The following is a 22,970-nucleotide window of genomic DNA, read 5'->3' as shown; positions in this document are numbered from 1 at the left end:
CAATCACTCATCAAATAAAGACATAAGCGGCACATCTGTCCTGCTTCTGACAGCTGCTGTTCTACCACAAGATCAAACCTTCAGCCAAGTAGTGTCACTGACCATCAGGCTGAGCTTCTAATAACATCCACTTCAGGGAATTTAGCTCAAAATAGTCACAGTAAAGACCCTCACTGTAAATCACTGCTCTGAGGGGGATCTGGTTGGAGGTTGGAGGAGAACTAGAGATATGAATGAAGATGTAAGAACATGTAATAAGGTCAGTGTGTGTAAATCTGGGTGAATATTAGTGCCAACAAACCCAAGTTTTCACCTCACGTCTTAGTCACGTGAGCTCTCGAGGACATCTCCTGAGCAGGTCTCAAACAGGTCCTGTAGAATAAACATCACGATCACATTTCCAGTTCACCAGGGATTTGTGGTTTAACCAAGTGACATCCCAGGAGAAATTCATTTTAATTTATTAATTAAATTGACACTTGAGGACCAGGAGGGATTTTTTTTTTCTCTCAACTTAAATAAGAGATGAATAATAGTGGAAGCCCATTTTCAGTCTTTATATGAATGAAAACTTGTTTCCTCAGATTTAATAATCTACTGTCAGGTTTATTTTTGCTCTTAATCTCAGTGAAGCAGTGGTTCTGAAGTCCTCCAGGTCTTTCAGATGTTTCTCTGTACACTATCATGCCGATTCCACCACCAATAGCAGTGAAGGAACAGCAGACCTCAGCACCAGAACCTCCAAACACATCAAATATTCCAATCTCAATCAATTTCAGAGTAGATTTTTTTTGACAGAATCCAATCCCAGAGCAGATCAGATGAAGAATCCCAAAGGGAAACTCTGCTCCATCATTACTCTCCACGTCCGCAGAGTGCTCAGAGCAGGAGGATCTCATCGTCTCATCCACGTCTCATCGCCTGCAGTCTCAGGAGTTTTACAGCATCATAGAGAAGGACTATAATGTGGATTCCAGGTCCATGTTCAGCACATGGTTTCTGGATCTTTGGTGCCGATCGGAGACGCGGGGTGATGGGAAGCCCAACTTCCTCCCTGAAGAAGCAGCGTGTGATGGTGAACCCAGAGCATGAGCAGATGTTCTACAGGCAAAACAAGCAGAGCAGCTCTGAAATGATTCTCATTTATTCAGCTATATTATATATTCAGAGAAACAAACAAACAAACAAACAAACAAACAAATATCTATCTTTCAATATTACTTTAATTTAATTTTAATTTAATTAATAAACAGGAAAAAGAGTATAGTAAAATAATAAAAATTTACATTTATTTATTTATTAATAAACAAACAATAGAAAACAATTCTATTGAATTAATTCTAATTCATTTTCGTTCATAAGTTTATATATGATATTCCTTTTCTTATCAAGATGGGAAATTACTCCTCAAAATATGATATTATGAATAATAATAATAATAATAATAATAATAATAATAATAATAATAATAATAATGTTATATATATATATATAAAACACACTTAGCATAATTCATATGAATTTAATTAAATATAATCTGATTATTTATAGAGTTTTTCTTTATACAGAAAAAAAAAAAAAAATCACCAATTTTAAAATTCTGAAAGACACAAGTTCCAGCTGCAGGTTTTCCTTCCAGCCAATCAGAAGTCTCTCCTGATTCCACCTGTCCAGATGAGGCTCCTGATTGGATGGATCCTGCAGACTCACCACAACACTCCTGGTGTGGTCTGTACATCTGCATTATGGAGATTACAACACACACACACACACACACACACACACACACACACACACACACACACACAGAGGCTGAAACACACCTCAGTACAGTATTAACATCTGTTTGTTGTGTTTTGTAAGACACATCCAGCTGTGGGATTTTCACCCTGACATTCAGATCTTTCAGCAGTTCCCTCAAAACACAACCTGCTCCCTTGAACCCCTTCAGAATGAAAATAAAGAAGTCATTTATCCTGAGTCCAGATGTCTATTAATGACCACATCATGGATTCATTATTAGTGTTTTTTAGGGAACACAACTGGGATCCATTTCCATCCTCCTGCTGAGTCACTTTGTGCTAAAAAAAAACCCCACAAGGACGAATACGGATTAACTGGTTTATCATTGATGGTGAGATGAAGTTGGTTTGCTCCCAGGCCATTGTTCAGGCTGAAACACGGAAGTTTCTGATTGAGGGAATGTCTCTAGAGATTCTCCAGAGGTGCTGAGTTCCAGAACTACAGTAACACATCCATCTGAGTTCAGACAGAAGTTTATAATAACACGTTTCCATAGTAACGGCTCGTTCACAGGGACTCAATCGGTTCTCTGTAATTTAGGATCGATTCTGGAAGGAGTCTCCAGTGTCGGAGGGAAAGAAAATGTTTATCGCTAAAGTCTAACATTATTTCATTGTCCTTCCATAATCAACATTCCGAAAAAGGGCAGAAAACATCTTCACTGTGAAACCTTCTTCCTATTCAGGGAGAAAAATATTTCTGTATTTTTTCTTTTTTTTTCCACTCCTTTTTTTCTTTTAAACGTTTTTAAGGAACTTGATGTTTCCTTCATCTTTGTGATGTACGACAGAAACGTAGATGGTTAATGCAGAAGAAAGAAACATCCTGAGAAAAAGAACACTAGATCCTAATGAGAACTGCAGAGCCTCAACTTCCTGTCCAGGCAGAATGTAAGGTGGTTCTCCTCCTGCATGGAAAACACACTGAGATGCCACAAAGCTACGGCTGGACATGAGGACGATGGTGAGTTAGACATCCCAAACATCTCGCCAGTCTTCACTATATCACAATGTATAAATGTGCGAACGTTTTTCTTTTTCTTCAGGAAGTTCGGATGATGCAACTTCCTGTCGAATTCTGGAAGGTTCCAGATGTTGCACAAGGGAACAAAGGAAAATGGGGATTATTGAAAAATCTGGAGTAGGAGCTTCCACGTGCAAGATTTTAGGAGAGATTGTTTTAATAATGTGAAAATAATACTTTTATATGAAATATTATTTTTATGATATTATTATTATTTAAAATAAGTTTTTTTTTATTTGTTTTATTTTAAACAAAGTAAAAATTCAACATTTTCCACTGCTGCATTTTCACTCGTGTGTAACCTCGAGAGGAAAAAAGTGTTTCTGAGACAAAAAACACTTCTTTCTCTGTGGTGTGTGTGTGTGTGTGTGTGTGTGTGTGTGTGTGTGTGTGAGAAACTCGTTATCGTTTCAATAGTAACTTGTTTTCAGGATCTCGTACCGCAGACACGTCACATCAACCGTAGACCAGTTCTAAAGGGTATAGACTTTTATATAAATATACAGTATATACCTTTTCCTGCATTCACATTTCCTCTCCTTCTCTCTCATTCTTACATTCTCTCATTCTCTCTCATTCTCACATTCTTTCCTGCTCTCTCATTCTCTCCTGCTCTCTCATTCTCTCCTGCTCTCACATTTTCTCCTTCTCTCTCATTCTCACATTCTCCTGCTCTCACATTCTCTCCTGCTCACATTCTCTCCTTCTATCTCATTCTCACATTCTCTCCTGCTCTCACATTCTCTCCTGCTCTCACATTCTCTCCTTCTCTCTCATTCTCACATTCTCTCCTGCTCTCACATTCTCTCCTTCTCTCTCATTCTCACATTTTCTCCTGCTCTCACATTCTGACTTGCACTCACTATTCTCTTCTGCTCTCATTCTCTCTTCTGCTCTCTCATTCTCACATTCTCTCCTTCACTCTCCTTCTCTCTCATTTTCTCTCCTTCTGTCTCATTCTCTTTCTGGCTCTTTTTTTCTCTCCTTCTCTCTTATCCTCTCTCCTGCTCTCACATTCTGACTTGCACTCACTGTTCTTTCCTGCTCTCACATTTTCTCCTGCTTCACGACCTCAAGTCCATCTGCTAATCATTATCACTCCACACATGTAACTCGGTCTGCTCTGAGATAACTGCCATCGCTCATGATAAGCATGAGAATCAGAGCAGAGAGCTTTCACAACGTCAAACAGTGAATAAATGAGAGAGAAACAGAGAGAAACAGAGAGAGAGAGATAGTGAGAGGGAGAGAGAGAGAGACAGAGCTGGAGAGAGAGAAACAGAGAGAGAGAAACAGAGAGAGAGAGATAGTGAGAGAGAGAGAGAGAGAGAGAGCGTGAGAGATAGAAAGAGAGATGGAGAGAGAGAGAGATGGAGAGAGAGAGAAAGAGAGAGAGAGAGAGATACACACTCCATCTTGTAAAGTTAAGCAGAAAACCTTTCTTTAGTTAATGTGCATCAGCTGAAAAGGTTTTTATCTGTAAACGTGTGTGTAAATGTGTCTTAGTCACGGAGACATGCCTGTAAAAGTCCATTAGACACACACACACACACACACACGCACACACACGCACACACACACACGCACACACACACGCACACACACACACACACACACACACACACACACACACACACACACACACACACACACACACACACACACACACACACACACACACACACAGTCTACAGGTCATATGGACAAACACTGATGCTACACAAAGACTAGCAGGTTTCTCTCACTCCTGCACGATGGCTGAACATCTGTACACAAGCTTCTGTACTGCACACAAACCTCATCTTTACAGTTAATAACATCAGAAATCCAAACGCACTCGTTTCACCAAACAAAAGTCACTAAAGACCTGCAGAAAAAACTCATGAAACACAGACATGTGGAATGTAACATGATTAAGGTTGGAGTAATGATACGGTTCTTCCTGAAAGCATGATAAATATATATTTACTTGGACTACATGAAGTGTGGAAGAGAAGATACCAGGCTTCTGGATCTCTTCCAGAACATGCTACTTTTAGAACTTCTTCTTCTTCTAGAAGAATAGAGACTATTTAGTTTACAAAAGAATAAAATATACACAATTACAAAAACAAGACAAAAAGTACAATCCAGAGAAACACAAAATGGCTTATTAAAAGCCTCCACATAAAAAATAAAGAAAAAAAATTATTCCAAAAACAAATATAATAAATACAGTGCATAACTAAAAATATATCGAATACGAAACACAGCTTTGGAAACTAAATGTCTCCTGATATTCATCTGCATGCATCTTATACATTACACCGCTTTTTATATAAACCACAGCAGCACAAACCCTGCAAACAGGAAGTGGCTAATGAAGCCTGCTGTGATAAAAGAGATGAAAAAGCAATTTGGGTTTTTTTTGTTTATAGCGAGGGTTATGTGCTGACTCATGCGTATCACACTTGTTTACAGATGATCACCAGAGAACCCAAAAAAAACCAAATAGCAGGAGCAGACTAGTCTGCGCTATATTATTAACTCCCATCTCATTAGGTTGAAGCTCCCAGTCCCATGTGGTTCCCAGCAGATTCATAAAGGAACACAGATTGTAAGGAGCAGCTGCTGAATCAGCAGACAAGGAAGTTCTCGGTGATGAATCATCACGCAGTGCCGTGACTCAACATGTGCTACCAGTCGAGAAGAATCTTAGTGAATTTATAAAGGAGCAAAGACTCGAGGTTTGACTGCAAAAATCATTGGTGTTCTCACTCAAACTTCAGATGTTTCATGAAATGTCTGGTCACACATCTTAAAAAAGACTTCTTTATCCATCCTGTGGCATCTTCCAGACATTTACATTTATGCCATTTGGCAGAGCTCTAACTGTTTGGTCATCAAGTAAAAGTTCATTCCATCACCTCAGTGCAAGAACAAAGTGGTGTCTGGAAGCCTGTCTGAAGAGTCTGGAGCAGTGGTCGAGGATGGAGGGATCAGTGGAGCAGTGGTAGAGGATGGAGGGATCAGTGGAGCAGTGGTAGATGATGGAGGGAGCAGTGGAGCAGTGGTAGATGATGGAGGGAGCAGTGGTAGAGGATGGAAGGATCAGTGGTAGAGGATAGAGGGATCAGTGGAGCAGTGGTAGAGGATGGAGGGATCAGTGGTAGAGGATGAAGGGATCAGTGGAGCAGTGGTAGAGGATGGAGGGATCAGTGGTAAAGGATGGAGGGATCAGTGATAGAGGATGGAGGAATCAGTGGTAGAGGATGGAGGGATCAGTGGAGCAGAGGTAGAGGATGGAGGGATCAGTGGTAGAGGATGGAGGGATCAGTGGAGCAGAGGTAGAGGATGGAGGGATCAGTGGTAGAGGATGAAGGGATCAGTGGTAGAAGATGGAGGGATCAGTGGTGCAGTGGTAGAGGATGGAGGGATCAGTGGTAGAGGATGAAGAGATCAGTGGTAGAGGATGGAGGGATCAGTGGTAGAGGATGAAGGGATCAGTGGTAGTGGATGAAGGGATCAGTGGTAAAGGATGGAGGGATCAGTGGAGCAGTGGTAGAGGGAGATATGTGCTGTGAAGCAGAAAGGTACTGGTCTGTTTTTGGCTTTGAATCCGCGTTTTAAATCTGATGCAGCAGATTTAGAAAGCCGGTGGAGGTAGAAGAGCATTTGGGGCCACAATGGGAAAAAACGCCACAATGTGTCTGAAACGATTTCTGTAATTCTGACTGAAGTTCAGTCTGACGCAGAGGGACTCTGAACTCGTGAACTATACAACCATGAAAGCTTTGCCTCATGAAAGACTAAGTGTGAGGTCAACATCAGGGTCAGAAAACCTTTACAGTAAACCAGTCCAAACGACTTATTCATCATCATCTCTGACTATACAGTGCTGTAGTGAGGAGAAAAACATGTGGGACATGTGGGCCACACCTCCTTCACTGTGATTAAGCAAAAGGCCACACCTCCTTTACTGTGATTAAGCAAAAGGCCACACCTCCTTCACTGTGACTGACAGACACAGAAGCCACTCAGAAGCTATAAATCTTCCTTAATTTTCTTCGCTCGAGTTCCTTTTCAGCATGTTTATAGTGTGAGGATCCCTGAGGCAAGGACACGACTGCAGGATTGTTTGAAGTCCAAGCATTTTCCACTTGTGAACCATCACAGAGTGAATACATTACTGCAAGACTAATCTGCTTCCAGAAATAACAAGCTATAAGGCTTTTATTCTTCACTCAGGGCTCAGACATGGCTTTATAAACCGTGAGATATTAGCTGCTGACGTGGTTTTCAAGACTAACAATAAATGACTAGAGATGCCAAGATTTATAATTAGCGATGTTAGCATTTCAGCATAATGTGTTGGTTTAGCCTGACAGTGTGTGGTGTCACTGTGGTGAGGAGGAAGGGCCCGAGTACTCAGCAGACCTGTGAAATTTCTCCTATTCACTGGAAGTCGTGTGCGGAGGCTGACGGAGGAGTGTGAACTCTCAAACTCCACGTCAAAGAGTTAGCAGAAAACTGAAACTGCCCACAATGTTGCTTTCTCAAAGCCAGAGATTTGCATATGCAGGTTTCTAAAAATTATTCACAGAGCATTGCTACTCCTCAATTCTTTGTATTTTCACTACAGCTAGAGATGCTACGCTAATCAGAGAGCCTTGGATTGTTCCTTTTGACCATTTCTAGCTAATGTTTTGGCTCGGTCATGGGTCCCACTATGGCTTATCATAATACCTCACTCAGAAGTACAATATTCGTTAATTAATGCATCATTAAATTAAATACGGGTTTCAATCTGCTGCCGTCCTGAGAAATTGTAGTTATCATTAAATTTTTGTTTACTATCAATATGAACCGAGTTTCACCAAGTTGTTCAAAATAAAATAGGGATATTTAACTTGAGAGCGTGACCCGTTTCTAACTTTCACAGGTGTTGAGGATATCTCAGAACAGTCCTGGTGATACTAATGATCTCGTCTAATTGTTTTTGCCCAGAAACACATGAACCTCCTGTCCCAGGTCCATCAGCTTCAGCTGTCTCTCCACGCTGATGTCACCGGGTAAAAAGGGTAAATATAGTCCCCTGAGCAAGGCTAATCTCAGCACTCCGTCAGCTGCTCTGCTGAATGACTAACTCTGGCTTATTTGTCGATCCGAGTCCGCGTAACACCTGCTAGCTAAGTCAGGAATAAAACGCTCAGAGTGGTGTTGCCATGGAGAAATAACCAGAGATAAAGAAGAGCTACTGTTGCCACCAGAAGATATTAATTTAGAATCTCCTGCAAAACATGTTATAGCAGCTATAAACACTCATTCCCTCTCTCGTTTTTCCCTTCACAGCTTGTCATGATACCAAGAAAACCCAAAGCTGTCCTGAAGATAAAGTCTGTGTATCGGCAAGAATCCGGCAATAAGAAACGCATCATGATACAGGGGTTGCGATACTGAAAGCAAGGCGATATATTGGGATATTTCGGAATATTTCTGAATGTAATTTTAGAAAAGCTGTCGTTAAGAACAATATGCAGACCTTAGCAAAAAATAAATAAATGAGGAATTGAACCAGAACACAGTGGGATCTGCAGCCAACAGTGGAAGTTATACCCATAATAGTTTCTGCAGCAGGACCCCCAGGAAACTGGTTGGATATGAATGCTAACATTAGTCGCGTGTCTTCATGCTAGTACTTCCTGTCACTGTTTTGGAAGACTGCTACTATCTAGTGGTCAGGATATAAACTCAAAGTGAAACAACTGCCACCAATCTTTTATGAATTGTTCTTTTTTTAATATTGATATTGCGTTTTTGAGAATTGGTAAACAATAAAAATGCGATACTCATGTGTATCGATATTTTCTTATACATTAAGTTACACCTTACACTTTGACTGCTTCCATATATGTTAAATAAACATCTCCCTTTAAAAACCTCATGTGCAGAACTTCCGCTCCTATGATCTGTCTCTGTGCGGAGATCTTCTCACACAAAGCAGTACCTGTCCTTCAGACCAGTGATGGTTTTACTCGGTTGACGGTAAGAAGCAACTCAACTCCATCTGCAAAATCAACAAATCATGCATTTATCCCAAAACTGGTCTGAAGTGTGTAATAAACATTGACACATTAAATGCAACCTTCAGAGATGTTTGGTGTCTGATGAATTGTAACAAAGACCTCTGTAAAAGCTCACATCAACCTCAGCATGATTAAGTTGTGGGATTCTGTGAGGAACAACCTCAACTCGCTCTGTGTCATTTCTCCAGAGGGAATTGAAGTAAACAGTGTGTGTAACTGAACCCCAGCTCTCACAGCGGCGTCTCCGGTCAGACCTGGTTCCCCTCCAGCGAGTATTAACTCCAAATGGAGCTTTAAACCTGGGGAGTCCAAGCCAGACAGAACAGGCCTTAATTAAAGCCAGCCAACTGTACCAAAGATTAATGGATGCATGAGTCAGATCATCCAGTCTCCCATGAGACATAAAACTAAAGTCCTATCAGGACTGTAAAAGCCTAGAAGCGAAGGAAAAGGGGTGTACCTGATATTTTTGTGACAGAAAGTAAAGAAAGGTTACAGGATTTTAATCCTGGACAGTTTCATGGACAGATCAGATTGCAGAGATAAACGGATTTGAAGCACACCGTCTCAACCTGAGATGAAGCCATGAGCAAGAAAAGCTCCAAGAGTAGACGGATCGCTCGGGTTAACTGAAGCTGTAAGCAATAACAGTAGCAGTGAGGTGAAAGGCATCATCTTAACCACTTAGATTTCACCAAACTATGGCTTTATTTACAGCACTAAAGCAAGAACAGTGTAGGGATAAACATGGACATGGACACCAACGAATCATCAAATAAGATTTGGAAAAAAAAAATCTGGTTGGAAGAGAAGTAAATGTAATTTGTTACTGTAGTTAAGTAGCTTTTTCACGTATCTGTACTTTACTGAAGTGTTTCCTTTTAGGGAGAGTTTTACTGTAACTTCACTACATTACAATGTCAAATATTTTATTTTTTACTCAACAACATTTAGTGAAATCAGTTATTTCTTTTTTTCACGTGTTCCGTTCGACGCTCGGTGCATCTACTGATCACCAACATACAGTTCAGCATCAGTTCAACATCAAGCAGAACATTTAGAGAGGAATAAATGATGAAGAAACTCCAGACTCGAACTCACCACCACACACGTGACCTCGTTTACACGTTTTTATTAAGTAGAAGGTTTTGGGTTCATGATCATTATAATAGAAATCAATCAGTGTTTGAGTCTTTAATATCATTCTATTAATAGATCAGTGTGCTGAGAGTCACACTTAAGTCTTTACACATAAACTGAGGTGATTAAGTGAAGAGTCTTGTGATAAAAATAATCACAGGAACATTAGAGTTATAATAAATCACTACTTTGGATACTCGAGTACATTTGAAGTCAAAAACTTTTGTACTTTTACTCAAGTGAACGTTTAAAGAAACACTTTTACTGAAGTCACATTTTAACAAGTGGATTTCTACTTTAACTCAACTACACACTTTGTGTACTTTATCCACCTCTGGTTAGGGGGTAGTGTTAGTGTTTATAGCAGGAGTTGGATTAGATTGTGCTCCACACCTGGACCACTTCTTGGTTCTGTAGTGGGACATATTGCTCCAATTCATTACACTGACACTCAGGCAGGAACTGACTCTAATTCTAATTGGTTGAAGCAGATTTTGGGTGTTTGTGTTCTGATTGGTTCCAGTCGCATTGAGATAAAGACAGGAAGGGCAGGAATTCAGGTATACTGACAGGTTACAATGGCCAAGTAATCAGTTACAAAAATCTCTTTCTTGCTGACAAAAAACTAACGCTGACTGAGACCCTCCAAAAAAACTCCCAACCTTACCCAACCTTTTGCTTGGTGTGTCCCAGGCTTTGATCTAACATGTTTGACCAAATACTACATGATTACAAAGAAATGCTGCACTTCAGCATTATAATCACTGGTGCACCAATAAATGAATTTTTGTGACTGAAGCACGACACCACATCACTCCGAGCTTCAGCATCTCAGTCTGAAAGTAGCTTAAGTAGACACACACACACACACACACACACACACACACACACACACACACACACACATATATACACACACACACACACTCTTCTTCCCTGTAGCCACCCATTAAGAGACCAAATTAGCTCAGTGTCTTTCACGCTTTGGTGCAACAAACCGTCGTTCTTTCCATCCAGTCACAGAGCTTTACATGGTTTGATGTTTACATCAGCGGGTGAAGAGCAGCGCCAACTATTAGCTTCATCTGTAAATGGAACAATATGTTTATCTGCAAGGCCAATAGACAATACTCAGACACTCACAAACACACAAACACACACACACACACACACACCAGTACGCCGTGTTGGCACATCATTCGAGTGCATCTGTAGCATTTGTACAGTCTTCAGAATCTGGAAATTGTTATAATTATGCTGAGAATAATTGCTCAGGGATCGGATTTGAAAAAGGATATAAAAGTTCATAGTCATGAATTTTCTCTCGATCCCTTTTTCCAAGAAACATACATGGATTTAATGTAACAGATGGCAAGAAAGAGAGAGGGAAAGAGAGGAAAACACACTGTTGAACTGTTTTACTGTAAGAACAAACAGTTTATTAGCAAAAAATGTTTCGCTCGTCACTTACCCAAACAAATACGTTTTACTCAGATGTTAAAATCAACAGTACAAGACACAAATTTCGAAAACTGTGGATCGAGACATTTCCCGCTAATGCTAACGCGATAACACTCCTAATATTTCAGATATGCACTTTTAATATTGACTGATTTCAGAATAATCTGATCAAAGTTGCAGAAATTCTTTATTTTTGTTTAATAATGTTGTACTTTTAACACATTAATCGTTACATATTTATTTGAAAGCAAAATTCTAGTAAATAATTCGAGTTTACTCAAAGCCTCATGCTGTTCACTTGTATGCTGTAAATATTTAATGCTAGCTAACCTGATTAACCGTTCTCTTTGTTTGGTGTTTGCACGTGAAGCACAAAATGCTGTAAATAAATGTGGCAATTTTTCTTGGAATGCTAGCAAACTATTTAGCAAACAGTGATAATTAAAAAAAACTAGCATAACAGTAAGCTAAATCAGTTGCACACATCTTGCTAATTCTGGCTAACGACGCAGTTTGCTAGCCTTCATTTGCCCTCAGATGCAGATTGAATAAAGTTGAGATTAAAACTGGCGCTGAGGGTTTTCTGAGCCACGGCTAAAATAAAGAGCTCTGAAGCAGCTGGTCATAGCAACATTAGCGGAACAGCAAACGGAAACAGAGACGTGACTGATGTGTTTCACAGATTTGTGCAGAAGGACTCACTCAGATGACGAGACGTCTCCAAACTCGCTTCAGAACATAAATCCTGCTTCCTGTCTTAAGATTTTAGAGAAAGCAGTAAAATGTTTATGTTATAAGAAGCAAAAGCATGACAGAAAAGTGAGGGATCATCATATATACGCTGTAACACTGTATCCTGGAGGAAGAAAAGAAAGAAAGAAAAAAAAAGGATGAATAAATGAAACAAAAATGTATCATACAAGTTGAAAAAGTGTAGCATTGTGGTGTGACTGTAGAATGAAAGAAAGAAAGAAAGAAAGAAAGAAAGAAAGAAAGAAAGAAAGAAAGAAAGAAAGAAAGAGAGTTATATAAAGCTATACGAGTGTAACATTATATGCTGGAGAAAGAAAAATGTCACATTTATAACATAAAAGGTTCATATTCATCCACTGAAATATTACTAAGCAAATTTGATTGGCTGCAAATTTTTTTTAATGAAATAAATCTGAAGCAGATATAAACTGTTGATGATTCTCTCTTTTTTCCAGAATTTGTCTTTATTCAACAACTCTACCTTGACCTATTACTGCCCCAAGTGGTCAGAAACCAAAACTGCAAGCATGACCCAGTGGGACAGTACTCACACTGCCCCAAACTCACTGTAGCAGCAGGCAGGGGATTAAGTTTACTGCCAAACTGGGCCTGTTTTTTTTTTTTATACTTTACATAATTTGCATAATCAAATAGACATTAATAATAATAATAATAATAATAATAATAAACTGCAGACAGTGTGTGTGATCTATTGTAATATTTATTAAATTGATTAGGAGAAGGTGAGGGCGATTATGGAAGGAACGCACTTACTAAAGTTTAAACCTCAGTACTGTATGTTGAAGGTGAGATCGCTGTTAATCATATTTCACAGCTGGTCTCATAAGGAGCAATGACTGATCCTCCTTATCTCAGATACACCTCCAGAGCTGATGTGGAATTATGGTAGAATAAAGCACAGTAAAGCAAAAGTAGGTCGTAATAAAGAAATGAAAGAACTGATATAACATGGCATTTGCCAGTATTAAAACTCGATCATACGAGGCACAGCTTTCAAGGTTCTTTCCAGGGTTTCAAGTTTCTACACGTGACCAATAAAGTGACCAAAAAGCCGATCTGATTGTCTGATGAACTGCTAACGAACCTTCATTCCATCTCCTGATAACAATCCCGTGTAGATGCTGTGAAGGAGAACACATCTGCAGAGGGGAGGTTGTGTATTCATATAAACACAGGCACATTAGTAAGGGATTAGGGCTGAACGAGTGAAGATCAAAGCGAGATCGGCGTTGTGATCAAAGAATAAGACACGATTGAAGATCAGAGAGGAGAAAAAATGCTGAGTCGCCGTCCGAGACCATACATTCATCTGGAACAAAGTGTCAGCAAAATGGCGGATTGAGTTGTGATTTTAGACAATAATCCTAAAATCTGAAAAATATTACAATACATACAGAGAGGAAAAGAATCTGATGTAACGGATGGAGAAAAAAAACTGACTGTAACTGTAAAGTTCTCTGGAAGGAGATTTTACACTGAAACACTGATGGAAGGAGTCTCCAGTGTCAGTGCTTCTAACAGACTACAGTGTGTGTGTGTGTGTGTGTGTGTGTGTGTGTGTGCATGAAAACACAAAAAAAATCCCTCAGGTGCAGAGTCACATCACATAATCAGATATGCATGAATTTAAAGATACGTGCTTTAACATGAACATGAAAGTATACAAACTGCAACCTCCTGTCTTTTGTCTCTCTTTCTCTCTTTCTCTCTCTCTCTCTCTCTCTCTCTATTTTTTTCTCTCTCTCTCTCTCTTTCTCTGTCTCTCTCTCTCTCTCTCTATCTATCTATCTATCTCTATCTCTCTTTCTCTCTGTGTGTCTTGCATTCCATCTGTCTCAATACCATTCTCTCTATCACTCCATTTTCTGTCTCTACTTCTCTCTCTCTCCATTTCTCTCATTCGGTCTCTGTATCAACCGCTACCTATTTTTTTTTAGGTCTCTCTTCTCTTTTTCTCTCTCTCTCTCTCTCTCTCTCTCTCTCTCTCTCTCTCTTTCTCTGTAGCCAGCAGCAGTTTTGGATGCAGGAACGTGCCCAGTCATGGCAGAGCTGCTTTACAGCTCCATCTCCCTCCGGCTACAGTGAGAGAGAGAGAGAGTGAGAAAGAGAGAGAGAGAGAGGGAGAGGGATAGAATAATATCAATAAAAGAACTGACTTATGGAATGACAGCAGCCATAAATAAACAAAGACAAATGAAAGCGTTGTTTTTTTGTTTGTTTACATCACGTCCAGATGTGACGTGTCACTGATACTCAGCCATGGCATGTGAATGCTGTGTGCTGAAGCCATTTGTTATTTCACACCTCTGTAGGGAATTTCTTGTGTTTGGGAAAGAGGACAGGAGTTTATCTGATTCTGATATTATACAACTGGAACATTTCGTTCACACCTCGACTGATCTCCTTCTTCTTCTTTCAGCTTCTCCAGTTAGGGGTCACCACAGCGGATCATCCGTCTCCATACCCCCCTGTCTTCTACATCTGCTTCTTACAAACCAACTACCTGCATGTTTTCCCTCACCACATCCATAAACCTCCTCCTTGGTCTTCCTCTTTTCCTCCTTCCTGGTGGCTCCATCCTCAGCATTCTTCTTCCAATTCACACCTCGACTGATAACGAATTAAAACTTGCAGGCAAGCACTAATCTCCAGTATCACACACACACACACACACACACACACACACACACACACACACACACACACACACAGGAAAGGTTTGAAGGCTCAGGGATGGGGATTATGATTTTATTTTATTTTATTATCATGATAAATGATATCACAATAGACTTTTTTTTATAAAATGCTACAAGCTCTGATTGAAAGCCATTCTTAAAGTAAAAAAAAACACCCAGCATGTAGGTCACACCCCCTTCAAAGTGATTGACAAGTACCGAGACCACACCTCCTTCAGTGAACCTGAGAGACACAGAGCCCATGCCTTATTATCTGAGATTGAGATAGACCATTGCTCCTTCAATGAGACTGAAAAACAAGGAGGCCACGCCTCCAACAACGAGAGTGACAAGTGCAGAGGCCACGCCCCCTTAAATGAGACTGACAGACTCCTTAACTGAGATTGCCAGACATATAGGCCACACCTCCTTTAATGTGATTGACAAATACCGAGGCCACGCCCCCTTCAATAAGACTGACAGACACACAGACCATGCCTCCTTCAGTGAGATTGACAGAGACATCCCTTCTACAATGTGATTGACAAGTATGTAGGACGTCTTCTACAGTGAGACTGACACATAGGCCACGCCCCCTTTAATAAGCTTGAGACGATCTAAGCCAAGCTTCCTTCAGTAAGATTGACATGCACGAAGGCCACGCCTCCTTCAGTGAGTTTAAAGTTCTCAAGACTCAAACTGAAGGTTCCTCATCTTGTGTTCATGTTTTGTAAAGTTCTGAATCAGTGAATAAAGTCAGCATGATGATGATGAGATGTTTGTGGTGCTGATGGCATCGTTAACAGCCTCCCAACTCACCTGTGTTCCTTCCTGACATGGATGAGGACTTAACACAATGGTTATTAAAAAGCAGGTGTGAGCTACAAATCCAGCCACCTCACCCTTCATAAGGAGCTCTGTGCAAGTCATGTGCATGACAGTGCTGCCCCCTGGTGTCCTGGAGCAGTGACATGCCAAGAACATTTAGCAGGAAGACGTTTCTATCTTTCTCAGAAGCTTTTAAATAAATAAAACAAAGCTTCAAAACGACGAGATGTTTTTTTAAGATATAATTTACTGTAGAAATGGTTCTGTCCCTCCTGCTCTTTATCTTTATTTTACTTTATTTATCTATTTGTTTTTCTAAATTATCTAATTGTCCTTGAACTCAATGTATTCTGTCAGATTCTTCTTGAAAACCCTTTTTTTTTGTTATTTTATATTTAATTGATGTGAAATATACAGTATTTGATGAGTATACTGAGGTATAACAGCTTCACTGTTATAAAGCACTGGTACTGGAGACTCCTTCCTTTAAATGTTGTAGCGCTTCTCACTACATCAACTTTTTATTGATGAATTATATAATCTTTATTCTAAATCTGCCTGGAACTGGTCTTTAAAAGAAAACAAAAAATAGACAGAGTAAAATGATGTATTAAATATATTCTCAGTGAGGAAATTGTGTCATTGCTTTATGATTTTTTTAATTATTAGATTTTTTTTAGGATTATAATATAGTTGTTTATTCTTATTACACTATAATGTATATACAGCACCCATGCCTCTTAAGTGTACCACATTTTCTTGCTCTTTTTACCCAGCCACTTCACTGACTCAAATCACACCAAGAGTCGACTCTTTTGGTTCAAACAGCTTTTTGCTTAGATTTTTTATTTATTTTTTTTAACGAAAATTGATATAATCTATCCATTTCGTTACAAGACGTACTTATCTTGTTCTCATTCATATCCTCGAACAAACTTTTCCTCGTTAAAAATGTGAGCCGACTCCAAGCGTTAATTAAAAGAATCGGTCCTATGAATCGGCTCGTTTAAAGAGTCATCTTGTAAGCGAACATGTTACTGGGTGTTGCGTCAGTGGCTTTTATTTCATGCACTCTCTCTATCTTATGCACACACACACACACACACACACAGTTTCTTATTATAGTCTACTCGGATCACACTTTTCTGCTTTGACCTTGACATTGTATGTGCATGTGAATCATTAGTCTAAAAATCTAAAATCTCATAGACTTAATGTTTAGTTCTACACTCTGCATTTCCTGATTAAGGTTAGACTATAAATGACTGGTTTTAATCATTTTGTAAAAAAAAAAAAAAAATGATTTGGTTGCATTGCTTGTATGCATTATATGCATTTAGCTATACATTAACGCTTATTCCTAAACTCACACATGGAGCCTTCGCACATGATGCAAGTTTGTTTGGAGTGTTAAGAGTAGATCAGGGAACCTTCTAATGTTGGCAGGTCAACACACGACAGCCTGAGGAGGCAAAAAGCACATACTAAACATATCAGCTTACTTTCTAAAAGCGTCACAGGTTCAGGTTGACGATTAGTTTGGGGGAGCGCACACACACACACACACACACACACACACACACACACACACACATGGCACATGCTTATCCTCTTGTGTTCTGAAGCAGTGCCAAGTTCACGACCACATATACGTTGGTAACAGTGTAATGTATAAAGGGCCAGTAAGTAAATAAAGATCCAGAAAAGTGTAAAATGCATCAAATATTTTGTGAGTGGGCGGAGCTTGTGATGCTGAGATCAACAAGTTTTTAGCAGGATTTATTTAGATAAAAGAAGGTCAACAATGTTCTGTTGAAATTCGTATATTTTAATGTTTTTTGTGCATTGGTTTGAATGAGAGCTCAGTTTTCAGTGAATTCAGTGGATTGACGTCCTGTAGAAGGACACATCATCTGTCAATTCACCACTCCAGTAGCAGTGGGAAAAATACTGTTCAAATTGCTAATGTAGCAAATTTTTCCAGAAAAATATATACAAGGTCAAAAATATCATCGGGTACAAAAATATAATCCTCGAATACATTTGGAAACAAATTCATGTCAATTATCATTTGCTTCAAAAAAAACAACAACTTTACTTTAATGTGGAGTATTAAAGCTGCTACAGAACACGTTCCTGTGTTCGCTTTAAATGTCGTGACCTTTCAGGCCCAGCGGCCGCTACAGGCGAAGTTCCGACTCATGGAATAGCTGTGGTGGGAATTCTGCTGCTTTCCCCACGCTCCAAACGGAACCACGATGACTGTGCTGTTATCATCAGAACCGTACTGCAGAGCCTGAAGAAGCACACACACACACACACACACACACACTGTTTAAACTGGGTTATTCATTACTAGATAGTTAATTATCTATGTAGGTCAAATGTCACACATTCCTGACTGAGTTTATGGACCGAATAACCTTCAAAGGAGAGACGAAGAAAAATATTCACTGTGAACTTAAAATAAAAAAAATAGTTTGATTTATATTTGTAGGAATTATTTAACACTTATCCTGATGCAGTGAAGACACTTCCTAACTGAAAACAGTGATTTGGAACACCTGGACGTGTAAAAGGAACACTGACGCTACCTGCTCGGCGATGATGTGCGCCGCCTCTATGGGATCGTGGCACTGACTGATGACATCACAGACTTCCTGGTTGCTCATGATGAAGTTTATGCCATCGGTGGTCAGGGCGAGAAACGAGTCGTGAGAATGATGTATCTGGAAGGTGGAACCAGGAAGCCATTTGGAGATGCGGAGAAATTTAGAAGATCGATCAATAAAAATATAAATAAATATTACGTTTCAATTATGTTTAGCAATTTTTTCACATTTAGGTCATTAAAATAGTTTTAGTTTTAGCATTAGTATAGCCTTTTCAAGAAAAAAAACACAAACTTACTAGAAAATGAATGAATAAAGCCAAATGATGTCATTTTTGAATAATAATTCACACAAAAGTGAATATACTGATATCTTGGTTGGTCCATAAATGTACGATACGCTGATTTTATTTATGAAATGTCCTTTTTTACGCGGCAAAAAGCAGCTTGCATCACTCACCATAATGCGAGTGGTCTCGGGTTCTGCGATAACACCGATCTGCTTCAAGTCAAAGTCTCCGATGCTGCGCGTCATCGCCAGACGGCTGTTCACGTTGGCCTGACCCAGGCTGTTCCATGTTACGAAACCTCCACTCTTGCGTATTCTAGAACAAAGCCCCCCCCCACACACACACACACACACCACACACACCACACGTAACTTCAACAAGGGAACAAACAGGCATGTTGACACTCAGACACCAATACAGATTCCATAGATGTCAGTAAACAGCATGAGGGCACGAGGACATGCAGGAGAACAGAATTTGGGACACGTAAATTCTAACAAGAGGTCATGCAGTGATTCAAAGAAACAACAAGCAACTCCAGACTTTTTAAAACATCCGAATAACAAGCTTTTACAGAGTTCATTTTATAGAGAATAACAAACTTTTAAAAAAATTATTGTAAGGAATTATTCCAGGAAGCATTTTGAGAAACCCAGTGCTCAGAATGTTTATAATGGGATATTAGCAACATTTACCATGTCATTACAATAAATCCTGTCAGGTTAGCTTGTGTTAGCTGCCTAGAGCAAACACCAAAGTTTGAAATATAGTATGGAAAAATATTTATAAATAAAACGTTCAGAAATGCCATCGTGCTAGTATACATTAGTGTGTTATTAACATTTATTAGCATGAATGTAAAAAAGAATCCTCTCAGAAATCCTGTCAGGTTAGCTTGTGTATGTTATCTAACACTACCAGTGATGTTTATGTATAATGAAAAAAAAAATCCTCTCAGGTTAGCGATCTTGGTTCTGAAAAAAAAGATAAACATTAATAAAGATCGCTTAAAAATCTTAATTATTATAATTTATGAACATTTTCAATATATATATATTTTTAAATCCTCTCAGAAATCCTGTCAAGCTAGCTCCGATGTTAGTCGCAAGCTAATACCAACATTATTTTACGATTAATCCTGTCAGGTTGGCTAACATACGCTGTTGAGAACTACCAGCAAAGTTTATAAACAATTTTTGGATCGTAGCAGGATAGCGATTTAAGTTACGAGTGAAATTTGTTACCGTTTAGCTACCAGAATGTTCCATGAAAAATTTATGAATATGAGATTTGGAAATCTCTGTAAAATCATAAACATTTATAAATATGACTGAAAAAACATCTCAGAAATTCAGTCAGGTTAGCCTGTGAGCTACACACCTAAAGGCACAAATGCCATTTAAATCACATTCATTTTTACAAGAGAATTGAAGTGGGACTATTTTAAGATTGGGGCAGAGAAAAGAACTTTCAGAACTTTCTGAAAGAACGTTCTGCTCGGAGGTTCTGAAAGGGTCCATGCAAAGTCAGTACCTCTGTTTCTCATCTTTTCTCTCAGGTGTGTGGTCACTGGTGAGTGTGTACACTTCCCCCTTCCTACACAGCATGGCCCGACTGTCTCCGACGCTCCCGACAACCAGCTCGATCCCGTCTCTTAGCAAAGCCACCGTCGCCGTGGTCCCCACACTCATTAGGGAGGCTGGAAATTATTAGCATTGAAGAACTTAATGATCACATAGTAAAATATATCAAATCGAATGTGAATATTGTGTACAAAAGCAACAGGTGACTTTTAGATCCTGATCAGACTTCAAGGTGATTAGGGTGAAGGGTGGATTGTGGTTAATACTGATACACTGAGGAGGAGAAACAGATCTTTCTTGTGCCAGATTGTTTTTTTTAACAGTGATTTTTAAGCATGGATAATGTTTTTATAGCAACTGTTGAGCGTTTTAGCCTCCAGCCGAGGCATTATGGGAATGTGTTTCATGTTCTGCCTCCACAGAAGTTTTTGGGTAGGAGCAGGTCCTTCTTGGACTTGTCTGGAGTCAAGTTTTTGGTAGCAGGTTGGGTGTCTGACTCACAGCTCCAGGGGCCCTGGTTCACTCCTGAGCTCAGGTTACTGTCTGTGTGGAGTTTCATGTGGGGCTCCTCTGGGTTCCTTTCAAAACATGCCAGTGTATTGGTAACTAGCATCGCATTCTGGGTTTATTTCCAACTCATGTTACAGCAGATCCACCACATTTATATTCCAAGTATAAATGAATAAACATGGTATTTTCAGCAGTTTGAGACTGGTTTTTAGAACATTTTATTTGGAATTTGGTAATTTGTTGCACGATTGGAAGGTCATTTCATGAGGATTAGGAGTTGCCTGGGATAAAGTAGCTTTTGGGCACGATAACACACCAGAATCTTTCGAGTGGAAGTATTTCTTTGCCAGACTGGGTGTTACTAGTTGGGTAGCTCTCGGTGTCTGTGCTGTATTATTTCAAGGACTGATCTGATTTTGGACCACACCATGTCCAGACGGCTCTTAGGAGGTCTCATTTCTCGGCTGGGAAATTTTAACAGGGTTTCGTGTTTCCGTACCATTGCCGTACATCTGCATCTCGGAGGCCAGGGCTGTGTCTACCTGTAGGAAGGCTTTTGTTAACACCTGTTCTAGATTCCATTCTTTCTCCAGACCCATCCTATAACACACACATACGATTGATCAGCCTGTGTGGGTTTTTACCTGATATGCCTGATATCCTGCATCCTACACGTATATCAGTATATTTGTAAATGTGTGTCTTTTACCTAATGTAGCGTTCCATCTGTGTGTAGCAGAAGTCAGCGGCTTGGCTCCCCCCGTGTCCATCAAACAGAGCGAAGTAGAGCGTAGAGGGCGTGAGCTCGGCTATACGAAGTCGATCCTCGTTGTCACGGCGCCGTCCGATTTGTGAGGCTGAACCCACGTGGTCTAAGCTGATACGTGGGATGGGTTTACCGTAGCGGATGCTGGGTGGTAACAGGATAGGCGCCTCGATGCGGTTATCCCAAATCCCAAACGAGTCCCATGTTGCAGGCCGGCCGCTTCCATCGGCGTCCAAACGAGCTGTGGCGTACCAACGGACCCCGGGCCCCGTCGACACGCAGGCAAACGTACGCCGACCCGAATGCAGGCTAGCGCTCCTGCTGACCGAGGAGAAGGAGCGGCGGAGAAGAAGGGAGAAGGTGTTGGCAGAGAGAGACATTTTAATGGAGAGACGCTTCCTGGGACACTCCTTAAAAAGAAAAAAAAGAAATGTCTGAATGACATTTTGAGGTACAGCGCATCATGTGGCTTGCCATGTGAATAATACGTCAGCCCTAGTTTAGCTTTTCTGGCACTGGATGGAGTGGATGGATCATTCTCAGGGATCAGCAAGCCAGAAATCTCCAGCTGTCAGAGGCACTGTGCTGAGAATCTGACACTGATAAAGAGCAGATGACACTGTGCATGGAAAATCATGAACAACTGTTCCATCCGCACTCCTTCAAGGTGCACCAACAACAACCTAAGGATGAACTTCACTCCTAAGGATGAATTTCAATCTAAGGAGGAACTTCACTCCTCCAAGGTGCACCAAAAACACAGATCTTTTAAGAACTTATGGATGTTCCTTGCCCAGTGTTCTTCTGGGTGAATTGGAGTAACACCTTGTACCTTGTGCAGTGTGACCCTGCAAGTTTAGATCATCAATACCATTTCAAAGCATACTAAGGACCAGTGACGTCATACTTACACAATCGCAATCACGTAATTTAACGCTGCATTTGAAACATCTACGTATTTACACGTCACACCCACTTAACACTTCTGTAACACATTTCTGTTCTTCAAAAAGAAAAAAAAACACCACCAGGTTCTCACTGAGGTCTTTACTCACCTCTTTCACTGTTACACGGGATTCTCTCCGGGTGATTCCACCCCCTGCGCGAGCTCCCCGAGCCGGCGTGTGTGCGTGCGTGTGACCGTACGTGTGAGAGCAGGGTACACGCCGAGAGGCTCATTTACATATTCCAGAATGGAACAGCCAATCATCAGACGAAGTAGTTGCAGATAATTTGCATATTCCTTAAATGAAATGTGGGCAGTCAGGAGCAACGGGGGTGTTGATGCATCAGCCAATCAGATGCTGAGGAGCAGGTCCAGAATCAGGGCGAACTTTACTGACCTAGATTACTCAATATTACTCACGAGACTGTGTGTGTGTGTGTGTGTGTGTGTGTGTGTGTGTGTGTGTGTGTGTGTGTGTGTGTGTGTGTTGCTGGC

At 40.2% G+C, this 22,970-nt stretch overlaps 1 protein-coding gene and 1 long non-coding RNA gene across 2 annotated transcripts; both read right to left on the bottom strand.

The window, feature by feature from the left end:
- Nucleotides 1-591: 591 nt before the first annotated feature.
- LOC124399189 lies at nucleotides 592-15,871 on the bottom strand. Its single transcript, XR_006928186.1, has 3 exons — nucleotides 15,761-15,871; nucleotides 1,588-1,738; nucleotides 592-1,101 (listed from the first exon to the last, which is right to left on the bottom strand). It is a non-coding gene; the product is annotated as an uncharacterized LOC124399189 (long non-coding RNA).
- Nucleotides 15,872-17,579: 1,708 nt separating this feature from the next.
- ppm1ka (protein phosphatase, Mg2+/Mn2+ dependent 1Ka) lies at nucleotides 17,580-22,693 on the bottom strand. The gene is made up of 7 exons (XM_046868965.1): nucleotides 22,585-22,693; nucleotides 21,473-21,939; nucleotides 21,263-21,363; nucleotides 20,204-20,369; nucleotides 18,841-18,985; nucleotides 18,364-18,498; nucleotides 17,580-18,065 (listed from the first exon to the last, which is right to left on the bottom strand). The coding sequence occupies exons 2-7, from the start codon at nucleotides 21,907-21,909 to the stop codon at nucleotides 17,934-17,936; spliced, it is 1,116 nt and encodes a 371-aa protein (XP_046724921.1). The 5' UTR covers nucleotides 21,910-21,939; nucleotides 22,585-22,693; the 3' UTR covers nucleotides 17,580-17,933.
- Between the last annotated feature and the right edge of the window lie 277 nt (nucleotides 22,694-22,970).

This window comes from Silurus meridionalis, chromosome 16, assembly GCF_014805685.1.
Source record: "Silurus meridionalis isolate SWU-2019-XX chromosome 16, ASM1480568v1, whole genome shotgun sequence".
Lineage (NCBI taxonomy): Eukaryota > Metazoa > Chordata > Actinopteri > Siluriformes > Siluridae > Silurus > Silurus meridionalis.
Note: the sequence above shows the minus strand (reverse complement) of the source record. Positions and strands in the feature narration are given on the sequence as shown.